This window comes from Salvelinus sp. IW2-2015, linkage group LG23 (genome assembly GCF_002910315.2).
Source record: "Salvelinus sp. IW2-2015 linkage group LG23, ASM291031v2, whole genome shotgun sequence".
Classification (NCBI taxonomy): Eukaryota; Metazoa; Chordata; class Actinopteri; order Salmoniformes; family Salmonidae; genus Salvelinus; species Salvelinus sp. IW2-2015.
The window spans coordinates 30,673,036-30,686,531 of NC_036863.1; the positions used below are offsets into that span (position 1 = coordinate 30,673,036).

The 13,496-nt window shown below is 41.5% G+C and overlaps 1 protein-coding gene across 2 annotated transcripts in view; it reads left to right on the forward strand.

Annotated features, from left to right (window-relative positions):
- LOC111950896 (connector enhancer of kinase suppressor of ras 2-like) overlaps window positions 1–13,496 on the forward strand; it is a 55,464-nt gene that overhangs the window by 11,090 nt on the left and 30,878 nt on the right. For both annotated transcript variants that reach the window (XM_023968817.2, XM_023968818.2), the window contains exons 3-8: window positions 1,057–1,259; window positions 1,527–1,614; window positions 1,922–1,963; window positions 7,546–7,665; window positions 7,879–7,938; window positions 10,840–10,908. In XM_023968817.2, coding sequence (XP_023824585.1) covers window positions 1,057–1,259; window positions 1,527–1,614; window positions 1,922–1,963; window positions 7,546–7,665; window positions 7,879–7,938; window positions 10,840–10,908 — 582 coding nt within the window. The remainder of the gene's footprint in view (window positions 1–1,056; window positions 1,260–1,526; window positions 1,615–1,921; window positions 1,964–7,545; window positions 7,666–7,878; window positions 7,939–10,839; window positions 10,909–13,496) is intronic.

Genomic DNA, 13,496 nt, shown 5'->3' on the forward strand with positions numbered 1-13,496 from the left:
AGACAGACAGGGCTCTGCTGCTGAGTTGTTGATGTAATAGGGATTTTGCTCCCACCAAATTACAAAAGACATTACAGCCATCAGAGGAAAGTGTCCCCTCCATGCAGTGACGCCTCTCTCTGCCTGAATGGCTCACTGAAAGGAAGGTAGCAGGGAAATGGTTGAGCTGGTCAGTACTCACCACCACCTAGCAGTGTTTCCTCTACAGTGGGTCGACTGCCAAGAACAAGGCCTTATTATTGTGTCGCTTAGCTTATTTGCATGGATGTACAGTGTAACATATTTAATTCTCCCCCGCCTTTTATCTCTTGTCATCCTCTGCATTGACGTAATAGGTGACTAGCGATGGAGAAGCCCCCATAAAGAGCAGCCTGATCAGACAGCAGCACATTACTTTGATATTTTGAATGAAAGAGGAAAATCAATAAGGGAAGAAGAAGCTATGGAAACACTGGGCTTGTTGTAATTAAGAGTGACAAAGCCAGGAGTCACCATGGCAACTGGGCTGGGCTGGGCTTAGCTACATTGTTGTGGGTTAGACAGGAAGGAGGTATTTCTCCATGGTGACAGTGACTAATGTTGACTAGACGCGGAGAATAAGAGACAGCTATTCACACACAGGCACACATCTCTAACAGACACACTATTGTGACAACGAGTATGACAGATGAGTGGTCTTCATTGTGTCTCTGATGAGGCAAGCATCTCTTTATGTTTACTTGAAAAACTCTAGATCCAAAGGATAAAGCTGTCCACCTGGTTTGGTAGATAAATTAAGAGGGAAATCTGAGATTATCTGAGATTATGTGACTGAAAGGATTTGTCTCTATATATCTCTGGCATTTAGCTCTTATATGCACTATACATTTGCTGCAACACTGTTCTGTATGAGCTTTCTAATACAAGTACTGAATATGTTAGTCACACCACAATGTCATTGCAAGTTACTGTTATTTCTCCACGTGAACTTAATGTATCCACATTTTAACTTTAAAGTCAAACACTTCTGGGAGCATACTGGACCATGGTCTAAGGGTACTGTACGTTCTGTTCCAGAACTACGGTCTGGAGACTGAGAACCTACGTACTCTATCCCACAAGCTCAATGCCTCAGCCAAGAACCTGCAGAACTTCATCACAGGGAGGCGTCGAGGTGGCCATTATGATGGCCGGGCCTCACGCAGGCTGCCCAATGACTTCCTCACCTCCGTGGTGGACCTCATCGGAGCAGCCAAGAACCTTCTGGCCTGGCTGGACAGGTGGGTGTTACATCTCAGCTTCGGGGGTTGAGATTTATGCATCGGAACATCCCAGTTTTGTTAGACTTAGAGTAGCTTATTTTCCCCAGAGGAACTTCATTTGCGTATGCCTAATAGTTTATATATGGTTCTCTTTCATTGTAAAGTTGTTGGGGAAGGCAAATACTGTCTTATGCAGAGATGTTTCTTTTTTATATCTCACTGACTGTTCTGCCCTCTCCCATCCTCTGATGTCTGACTGTATTGTACTTTCTTCCCTCTTGCCAGATCCCCATTTGTCAGTGTGACAGAGTACTCCTTACTGAAGAACAATATTGTTCAACTGTGCCTGGAGTTAACCACCATAGTACAGCAGGTGAGTTGTCCAGGGGTGGGTAAAGGTTAGGGAATTAATTAACTAGTTACTAGTGCATCAATACGTCTCTGACAGAACACTTGGCTATATACCTCCATTTTATAGTTCTGTTAGTTTTGTCGGGAATAGATGAAGGCCGACTGAAAATAACTTTCCTGTTTTAAATACTCTCAAGAGACAGTCTGCCAGCTAAATTCATTTCACTGCACTTGGGATACTTGCATCTGTCTCATCTGATAGGGGCTCAGTTTCATTTTAATGTTTAAAAAAAACATTAGTTCTCTAACTGGTTTTAATTGTCTTGCAGGACTGCACGGTGTATGAGACAGAAAACAAAATTCTTCATGTGGTGAGTTTTGAGTTTCCTTCTATGGGGTTTAATGCCCACAAGACCTACAAATCTTATTATCAATCATTAATTGCCACCTAATACTTAATCTTAGTTAACAGTCATAACATAAGCAACAGTAGTCAGTAAATAGTAAAAATTATCAAATGTTTTCACAATAAGTGGTATGTGAATCATCCAACGTTATATGGGACAATGATTTAAAACACTCATGAATCTTTACACATTGTTTTTACACACACACACACACACACACACACACACACACACACACACACACACACACACACACACCAAGTACACAACACACAACACACAACACACCACACACAACACACACAACAACACACCACAACACACACACACACAACACACACCACACCAACACACACACACCACAACTTGAATTAGGGCACTGCCCACACTTGAACATGTGATAATACAGTCACACGCGTCCTCCTCATCGACCAGGCAGGCAGCACTATGGAAGAAAAGGGTTTAGATTATTAATAAGAGTGTGTGAGTCTGCCTGTGTATTTCTCAAAAGCCGCAGTTTTAAGGCCTTTGGTTGGCAGTCTGTGTTGAATAATGCAGAACCTCCCTGCTGCTCCCGCGGGCATTCCTGCCTACAGCAATTGACAGGGAGAGAGATGGTGAGGCAATAATAAAGGAGAAGCTAGGACAAACTATGTACAGGCCAGACGTGTTTTTGTTTGTCTGTGTGGTGTGTGTGTGTGTTTTTGTTTGTCTGTGTGTGTGTGGTGTGTGTGTGTGTGTGTGTGTGTGTGTGTGTGTGTGTGTGTGGTGTGGTGTGTGTGTGTGTGTGTGTGTGTGTGTGTGTGTGTGTGTGTGTGTGTGTGTGTGTGTGGTTGTGTGTTGTGTGTGTGTGTGTGTGTGTGTGAGACAGAGAGGCGAGCCAAGAGAGAAAGTGAGAGAGAGCCCAACTGGAGACTAAGGGAATAGATGGAAGGTCATGGCTGTGTCACTGTAGTTACGCTGTTCACTGCCAGCAAGTTCTGGTCACTGTGCTACTATTGGCAGTAATAGAAACCTATGTACAGTACATTTGACATGACATCTGAAGGACATGACAGTATCCAGCGCTGTTCATACAGTGCTCCATAGACCAATGAGAGACCCCTTTTTCCTCAACTTGTTAAACCTGGGAAGGAGAGCCGTAGCTTGCCTTTGAAGAATGCCTTGTGAGTCTCAGATGATGAATAAACCGAAGAATCGCTCATTAAAAAACGGGTCAGATTCTCAGATAATTGCATACAGTGCTTCATTCTTGTTGCTCTAAAAACGCAGGCAGGAGAAGAAGAAAGTGACTCCATGCTCTTGTCATCCCCAGTTGGCTCTTTGTCCTTCAACAAAGTGATACTGTTGAACTCCAGGAAGTGATGCACAATCCCGATGCTCACAATAGACAATGTAGCAGACAGTGTAGTAGTAATACCTTACACTGTGTGGCTTCTTTTCCAGGAAACTGCCAAAATAAAGGAAACACTTGATTAAATGAGGATTACATAGTATATTGTAAGCAGGTACTTCCACACAGGTGTGGTTCCATGTATAAAAATGCCCAGTTGCCCATTATTTTGGCTACCATGGCTAGAAGAAGAGATCTCAGTGACTCTGAAAGAGGGGTCTCAACCCAGCTACCACATAACATTCTGAGGTGATTTTTGTGTCCTATGGTTATTTTGCATATAACCTTCCCACAACTTTCTTGGAACGGTGTAGGGTAGTTGCTTGGCTTTGGAACATTCTCATCACATTTAAGGAACATGACAAGAAAACATTGTTTTTCATTACTTTAACTGAATGTTTCCTAAATGTTCAAATTTAAATGTTGGTAATGTTCTAGGAACGTTCTCCAACTGGTTTGTCATGGGGAATGTTCTCAAATAGTTCAGAGAAGGTAAAAAAAATATTCTGTGAGAATTTCAGTACTTTAGCATAATGATTTTCTACAAGTTTTCTCATGGTTCTATTTAAAGTCATGTTCTCAAATTGTTCCAAGAATGTTAATAGAAGGTCCAAGGGCCCGGGGCTGGGTTTCTACTAAGCTAACATATGGAATTGTTTTAAGAAGGTCATACCAAGGATCATTTAGATATTTGATTTAGAATTTTATTTGATGAAACATTGAATTTGGCCTTACTGCTATTAGCCTATAGAAACACATTGAATAACATATTCATCGTGTCAAAACAGATCATTTTAATTTATTTTTGGACTATGTTTTGAAGTGCCTGTCCTATGTCTGAGAGATAAGTTCAGAAAATTATTTATATTTTTTTATCCATATTTAACCCCTTTTTGGCACTAAAGTACTTTCATAATAAAAAGAATCTGGTACAGGGTTACCTTCAGATGAGTCTTGTGAGACTTGTGGGCATCCTAGAGCAAAACATGAGAGTCTCACCTTTTGATGGTGTGGTCATATTAGTGTGTAGCCCAAACTGTTCAGACACTACTGGCAGATCGGCAGTACCGGCTTCAGACGAGTCCCCTGACACTCGTAGAGCTAAATGGAAAACACCATTGTGAGAGTCTCATCTTTCCATAGAGGGGAAGACACTACAGACATTTTCGTGATAAGACCAATTTTTGGGATCTCCTGGTCTGACAAACACTGCTGCAGCTCTGCCACCTTCCACCCCAGATGCGGAAGGTCGACATCGACAAATGCGGTGGATTGAGACGCAGTCTATGCAAAAAAACATATCTCTAGCCGAAACGGGATACATTTTATATATAAAAAAATGCTAATCAACTTTAGGTTAAGAGGGAACTTTCTTCTGTGGGAAATTCAGTACTTCAGCATATCATTTCGGACAGATTCCCACATGGTTGGGGCGGCAGGTAGCCTAGTGGTTAGAGTGTTGGACTAGTAACCGAAAGGTTGCAAGATCAAATCTCCAAGCTGACAAGGTACAAATCTGTCGTTCTGCCCCTGAACAAGGCAGTTAACCCACTGTTCCTAGGCCGTCATTGAACATAAGAATTTGTTCTTATGTTCTTAACTGACTTGCCTAGTAAAATAAAGTTTAAAAAAATGGTTATATTTAAAGTAAGGTTCCCAAGTTGTTTGCATAACATTAAGAAAACTTTCCATAAGAACCACAAGTAAACTTTAGTAATGTTTAGTAATGTTATAAAAAAATATATACATTCTGTTCTCAGCATCAACAAAACTCTTTCTATCTTATATCTTGTTAATTAAGTGTGGTCAGTGTGGTCATGGATAGAGAACAGAAGATTATAGGTTGAAAAAGAAATGTGTTGGCATGATTAAGGAAAGGAAGCTAAGGAAATAATTTTCCATGTGTCCTATCTATGCTTGGAGTTAAAAAATACAGATGAAGTCAGAAGTTTACATACACTTAGGTTGGAGTCATTAATACTCGTTTTTCAACCACAAATTTCCTGTTAACAAACTATAGTTTTGGCAAGTCGGTTAGGACATCTACTTTGTAAAAATGCATACCTTTTTCAATTGAAATCTCGTATTTTTTTGTTTAAAAAACTATAATTGTTTTTGTCATTTTTCCAACAATTGTTTACAGACAGATTATTTCATTTATAATTCAGAGTATCACAATTCCAGTGGGTCAGAACATTACATACACTAAGTTGACTGTGCCTTTAAACAGCTTGGAAAATTCCAGAAAAGGATGTCATGGCTTTAGAAGCTTCTGACAGGCTAATTGACATAATTTGAGTCAATTGGAGGTGTACCTGTGGAAGTATTTCAAGGCCTACCTTCAAACTCAGTGCCTCTTTGCTTGACATCATGCGAAAATCAAAAGAAATCAGCCAAGACCTCAGAAAATAATTGTAGACCTCCACATGTCTGGTTCATCCTTGGGAGCAATTTCCAAACGCCTGAAAGTACCACGTTCATCTGACCAAACAATAGTACGCAAGTATAAACACCATGGGACCACGCAGCCGTCATACCTGTCTCTTATACACATCTAGATGTGTATAAGAGACAGCAGTATAACGAGTCCTATATCGACATAACCTGAAAGGCCGCTCAGCGAGGAAGAAGCCACTGCTCCAAAACCGCCAAAAAGCTAGACTACAGATTGCAACTGCACATGGGGACAAAGATGGTACTTTTTGGAGAAATGTCCTCTGGTCTGATGAAACAAAAATTGAACTGTTTGGCCATAATGACCATTGTTATGTTTGGAGGAAAAAGGGGGAGGCTTGCAAGCCTAAGAACACCATCCCAACCATGAAGCACGGGGGTGGCAGCATCATGTTGTGGAGGTGCTTTGCTGCAGGAGGGACTGGTGCACTTCACAAAATAGATGGCATCATGAGGGAGGAAAATTATGTGGATATATTGAAACAACAACTCAAGACATCAGTCAGGAAGTTAAAGCTTGGATGCAAAGGGGTCTTCCAAATGGACAATGACCCCAAGCATACTTCCAAAGTTGTGGCAAAATGGCTTAAGGACAACAAATTCAAGGTATTGGAGTGGCCATCACAAAGCCCTGACCTCAATCCTGTAGAACATTTGTGGGCAAAACTGAAAAAGCGTGTGCGAGCAAGGAGGCCAAAATTCACCCAACTTATTGTGGGAAGCTTGTGGAAGGCTACCCGAAACTTTTGACCCAAGTTAAACAATTTAAAGGTAATGCTTCCAAATACTAATTGAGTGTATGCAAACTTCTGACCCACTGGGAATGTGATGAAAGAAATAAAAGCTGAAATAAATCATTCTCTCTACTATTATTCTGACATTTCACATTCTTAAAATAAAGTGGTGATCCTAACTGACCTAAGACAGGGAATGTTTACTTGGATTAAATGTCAGGAATTGTGAAAAACTGAGTTTAAATGTATTTGGCTAAGGTGTATGTAAACATCCGACTTCAACTGTATATGTTTACCCAAAATAAGCTAGCAGTGTTATTGAAACAGTGAAAATTAAGGAAGTTAAAAAAGTGCGTTAATTAAACCTCCCAGGAAAACTTTCAAGGAACCAGAGTAAAACGTTCTCAGAACCTCCCTGCAACCTAAAAATAAACGTTTCCAGAACGGGTGAAATTTTCACTTCTGTTCTTAGAACGTTTAGAAAACGTTCAGTTTTACCGGTCCGGAAACGTATGGCTTCGTTCTCACAACCAATGTGAAATCAAAAACATTAGTTCCCACAACTTCCAAGGTACCAAATGTGCTAGCTGGGAAAGGAGTGTATGGAGTTTTAAATGGTGTGTGTGTCTCAGTCACCAGATCTCAACCTAATTGAATACTTATGGGAGATTCTGGAGCGGCGCTTGAGACAGTGTTTTCCACCACCATCAATAAAACACCAAATTATGTAATTTCTTGTGCATGAATGGTTTTGCATCCCTTCAATGGAGTTCTGCCAAGGTGCATTGAAGCTGTTCTGGCGGCTCGTGGTGGCCCAGCGCCCTATTAAGACACTTTATGTTGGTGTTACCTGTATCATTTAGGCATCCAAAGAATGATAGTTATTCAGGCAGTAATTCATATTACCCAGTTGTCAGTGTGAGATGCAGCATATAGAATGATCCCTTCCTGTCTTCTGTCTGCAGTGTAAAACATTGTCTGGGATCTGTGACCACATCATCTCGCTGTCCTCTGATTCGCTGGTGTCCCAGTCGGCTCATCTGGAGGTGGTGCACCTGACCAACATCATGCCCAGCGAGGGCCTGGTTAGTACTTACTCTGACTACACTGTAGATGCCTTCAATCATACCTCCACAGGAGCTGAACAAGGAGTTTGTCTAAGATACTCAGTCTTTGACAGGATAGTTCTATGACAGAGAAAACAGGCTCACTTTACTTGTTTGCTGTTGCTTACAAGTTTCATAACAAGATATTGGGAAGTGTAAGTCTCATCATTCAGCCTTTTTCCTCTCATTTAGGGAATGTACATCAAATCTACATATGACGGCCTTCATGTCATCACTGGGACCACTGAGAACGTAAGTCTACTTTCTGGACCCTGTTACCCTGTAGTAAAACAAATGTTTTACTTTAAACATTCTCTGCTAACCATACCCACTCTTGCCACCATACCTTTAATCTCGGTTAACCCAGAACTAAACTCTTGCGTAATTGGTCAGATGCTCGATTAAGTTCTGGGTCCATATGTGTTGAGAAGAGATCGGAACCGGCAACTCTAGGGGCCAAATGTCCCCTCCCCTTCTTAAATTCAAAAGATGCTAACAGCTGCGAAATCGTGATTTGTCCAAAGCACCAGAACTAATGCTGCTCGTTATCTCATGCATCCCATTGTATCATGAAAGATCTACAGTACCATTTATGTTTACGTACTGTAGTCTGTCCATGAGAGATTACCATACCTTTGTTTTTGTCTCCTACCATTGGCTTGCTTCTTTGACCCATGAGCTTCTTGTTGTGCTATAAAGAAGCTCCTCTGGTTAGAGCTCTGGGATAACTGTTCAATTAATGCAGCAAATAGTGAACACCCTAATTAACATCTGGGTGTTTAATTGGAGGTGAAACAGAGGAGGGGTGACAGAGGCTTGCAGATGGTAGTATGGCACAGAGAACCACAGCTCTTCTAATTAGCAACACTTTCAAAGCAGGACTGGGATGGGGAAGATTCTCTGTAGGAGATGGAGAGGGAATGGGTGCTACTGTTTAATGTGATGTTTAAGTTTTACTCAGACACATACTGTGACTGATCATTTTTGTTATTTCCGAGCCCCTATGGAAGGAAAATACTGGAGATATTGTACAAAGTGTGCAGTCGTAGTACCACGGTATGAAGGGAGGTATAGAGGCTGGTGATGTCTCTGCCAAGTGATATGACTCATCTCGTCTTTTCAATTGCTGCTAAATGGTGGCTGAGATTTATATTTTTTATTTAATTTTATTAGGATCCCCATTAGTCGACGCCAATGGCAACAGCTAGTCTTACTGGGGTCCGACATATAACGAAAAATACATTACAGACAAAATACTTTTTGCATTTTACATACATTTAAAAACATGCATTTAAAAAAAGTAACACTCTTTAGACTGTTACTGGACATTTTGGGGGAAACCATAATCTACCTGTCTTCTAAAGCTGTGCCAGCATAGCCTCCCCTTGCAGACCAGTCTTTGCTTTAGCCAACTCCTTTGTTCTGTTCATTATCATGCCAGGTACAGTGCATTCAGAAAGTTTTCAGACCCCTTGAATTTTTCCACATTTTGTTAAGTTACAGCCTAATTCTAAAATTGATGAAATAGTTTTTTCCCCCTCATCAACCTACACACAATACCCCATAACCACAAAGCAAGGTTTTTAGACATAAAAACGGAAATATTACATTTACATAAGTATTCAGACCCTTTACTCAGTACTTTGTTGAAGCACCTTTGGCAGTGATTACAGCCTCGAGTCTTCTTGGGTATGACTCAACAAGCTTGGCTCACCTGTATTTGGGGAGTTTCTCCCATTCTTCTCTGTAGATCCTCTCAAGCTCTGTCAGGTTGGATGAGAAGCGTTGCTGCAAAGTTATTTTCAGGTCTCTCCAGAGATGTTGGATCAGGCTCAAGTCCAGGCTCTGGCTGGGTCAATCAAGGACATTCAGAGACTTGTCCCTAAGCCACTCCTGAGTTGTTTTGGCTGTGTGCTTAGGATCATTGTCCTGTTGGAAGGTGAACCTTCGCCTCAGTCTGAGATCCTCAGCGCTCTGGAGCAGGTTTTCATCAAGGATCTCTCTGTACTTTGCTCCGTTCATCTTTGCCTCGCTCCTGACTAGTCTCCCAGTCCCTGCCGCTGAAAAACATCCCAACAGCATGATGCTGCCACCACCATGCTTCACAGTATGGATGGTGCCCAGTTTCCTCCAGAGGTGACACTTGGCATTCAGGCCAACGAGTTAAATCTTGGTTTCATCAGACCAGAGAATCTTGCTTCTCAGGGTCTGAGAGTCTTTAGGTGCCTTTTGACAAACTCCAAGCAAGGCTGTCAGGTGCCTTTTACTGAGGAGTGGCTTCCATCTGGCCACTCTACCATAAAGGCCTGATTGATGGAATGCTGAGGAGATGGTTGTCCTTCTGGATGGTTCTCCCATCTCCACAGAGGAACTCTATAGCTCTGTCAGAGTGACCATTGGGTTCTTGGTCACCTCCCTGACCAAGGCCCTTCTCCCCCGATTGCTCAGTTTAGCCGGGCGGCTAGCTCATTTAAGAATGATGGAGGCCACTGTGTTCTTGGGGACCTTCAATGCTGCAGACATTTTTTGGTACCCTTCCCCAGATCTGTGCCTCGACACAATCCTGTCTCGGAGCTCTACAGACAATTACTTCGACCTCATGGCTTGTTTTTTGCTCTGACATGTACTGTCAACTGTAGGACCTTATATAGACAGGTGTGTGCCATGTCCAATCAATTGAATTTACCACACGTGGACTCCAATCAAGTTGTAGAAACATCTCAAGGATGATCAATGGAAGCAGGATGCACCTGAGCTCAATTTTGAGTCTCATAGCAAAGGGTCTGAATAGTTATGTAAATAAGGTATTTCTGTTTTCGCTTTGTCATTATGGGGTATTCTGTGTAGATTGGTGAGGATTACATTTTAAAAATAATAATTTTGGAATAAGGCTGTAACGTAACAAAATGTGGAAAAAGTCAAGGAGTCTGAAAACTTTCCGAAGGCACTGTATGTCATGTTTGGCATGACAATAAATTCAAAGTAATTGGCCAAAGCGTATACTTGTAGTTAGTATATGACCTATACTGACAAACCATAGACAAAGGTCTCTGATGACAATGATCTGTCTGTTTATATTGCCATGATGGCACAGTCGATGTGTCCTAACCTCTACTTGTCTTACTTGGATACTGTCTGTCACTGTCTCTGCAGTCTCCAGCTGACCAGTGCAAGAAGATCCATGCGGGAGACGAGGTTATTCAGGTCAATCACCAAACTGTGGTGAGTCCAGACTGAGTGTTCCACTGTGGATACTGAGTACAGCACTGAGTACTGTTATGTCATTTAATCCCACAGGATCTCTCTCAGGGTCTGGGAAATACATTCTGTTCAGTCTGGGTCAGGAAAGGTCAGCTATCATGAATGAGAAACGTCTGCTTTCCTAGACTCTATACTCCTCTAGCCCAGCCTGTCTGGGGACTAAACGCTTTGCCTTTGGAAGCCAWGTACAAGGTGCTTATTTAGTTCTTCCTAGTACCCAATTAGTCCTCAATTAATCATTTAGTATCTGGTAGTTAGGGATTTAATGTACTTGTAAGGATACAGGGGTCTGGATAGTCATTAATTGATAATGAGCTTTTAGTTCCCAATGTAACCGAGTCGGTTCATTTAACGCACAAGGGTTGGCAGCACTGGACAATCCATTTAATCTGACCTGATCTCACTTTAAACAGCAAAAAGGACAGTCAAATCACTCCTCTATATTCATCAATAGATACCTTATTTATGGTTAATCAAATTATCTACACCACTGTTTTCTCCTCTTTAGTAGATGCATTGAAACACATATCTTGCTTGTGGCTTTCTTTTGTAAAATAACTATGAATTAACTGATTTATTTACAAACAATTGTCAACATGTAACATCACATTAAGGTGTGGGACATTCACTGTATTACAAGGAACAATAGCATATCTATTTCACTCCAGAGAAGTAGCCACGTTGGTGCAGATGCTATCCTACAGTAGCTTCTAACTAACGTTTGCTAGCTATCAAGCTAGCCAGGTTTCCTTAGCAGCTTGTACACTGCCTACTGCTCTTGTGGCTAGGACCACGGATTGTCCCGGGAGTGTGACTGTTTGAATCCCTGCTCTTTGTTGCTGTTTCCATCTGTCCTGTGACCTGCCCGGTCTGGAACTGCGAGGAGTAACAGCATAGCCTACATTGCTACCATGACAAAGACCAAAGCCGGTGGGAGCACTGTTGAGGACAGTGGTATCTCTATCACAGGTGAAGGAACTTTTAAACAAACAAAAATAGTTTTACAAGCAGGTGTTACAACAACGAGAAAAAGCTTCAAGTGTTGTGTCCAAATACTGCTGGAGTCAACTAAGAAAAGAATGGATGATCTGACCAGAGAGGTCCAGGACCTGAAGAACAGTTTGCAGTTCTCCCAGGGTCAGATCGATGAGTTTAAAAAGGAGAACAGCAAGATAATAGCAATCTGTAAGTCATTGAGAGAGGACATCCGTTCTGTATTTGAATCCATAATAACAATGACGGAGAACTCAGATTATCTCGAGGGACAATCAAGGCGGAACAACACTGTTGTGGATGGAATCGCAGAATCTCCATGAGACCTGGACGGAGTCTGAGGATAAAGTGAGGGAAATAATAATTGAGAAACTGAAGATGGACCACAGCAAGATTGAAGTGGAGCACATACACAGAACTGGAAAACCCAGGCCTATAGTGGTCAAGTTCCTGATGTTCAAGAACAAGGTAGCTGTTCTTGAAAGAGCAAAGAACTTGAGAGGAACGTACATCTTCCTCAATGAGGACTATCCTGAAGCTGTGCGCCAGAAGAGGAAAGAACTTATCCCAGCCATGAAAACTGCCAAAGCGCGTGGGGACATTGCTTACATCCGCTATAACAGGCTCATTGTCCACCCTCCCTCCCAAAAGCCTAGAAAGGATGAGAGAGCCAAGCTTGTGGGTTCATATTTTCAATCCCACAGCACACACACCACCAAATGATTGATGGACTCCTGAATAATGTTTTTTCTTGCTTTGTTTGTTATTTTCCATATTATGTCTATCTCTGATAAGCTATCCAGGAAAGGGCAAAAAATGGCCCATATTAATATATGTAGCCTTAAAAAATAACGGTAATGAAATCAATAACTTGCTAAACATCAGATAATATTCATATATTAGCCATTTCTGAGACTTAGATAATTACTTTGATACAGCAGTATCAATACAAGGATATAACATCTAAAGAAAAGACAGGAATGCTTATGGGGAGGTGTTGCTGTATATATTCAGAGCCATAACCCCGTAATGCTTAGAGAGGATCTCATGTCAAGTGTTATTGAAGTGTTGTGGTTACAGGTTCATCTGCCTCATCTAAAGCCATTTTTTTAGGGTGCTGCTATAGTCCACCAAGTGCTAACAGTCAGTATCTAAATAATGTGTGTGAAATGCTTGATAGTGTATGTGATGTAAACAGAAGTCTACTTACTTGGGGACTTGAATATTCACTGGTTTTCATCAAGTTGTTCGCTCAAGAGGAAGCTTCTCACTGCAACCAGTGCCTGTAGTCTAATTCAGGTTATTAATCAACATACCAGGGTGTTTACAAACACTAGACCCTCTGGATGTATTGATCACGTCTTTACTAATATTGTAGAACTTTGTTCTAAAGCTGTATCCGTACCCATTGGATGCAGTGATTACAACATAGGGGTTATATCCAGGAAAGCCAAGTTTCCAAAATCATGCACCAGTTAAGAACTGTTAAGGCTCCATGGATTGATGAGGAATTGAACAATTTATGGTTGACAGAGATTGGGCAAAAGGAGTTGCTA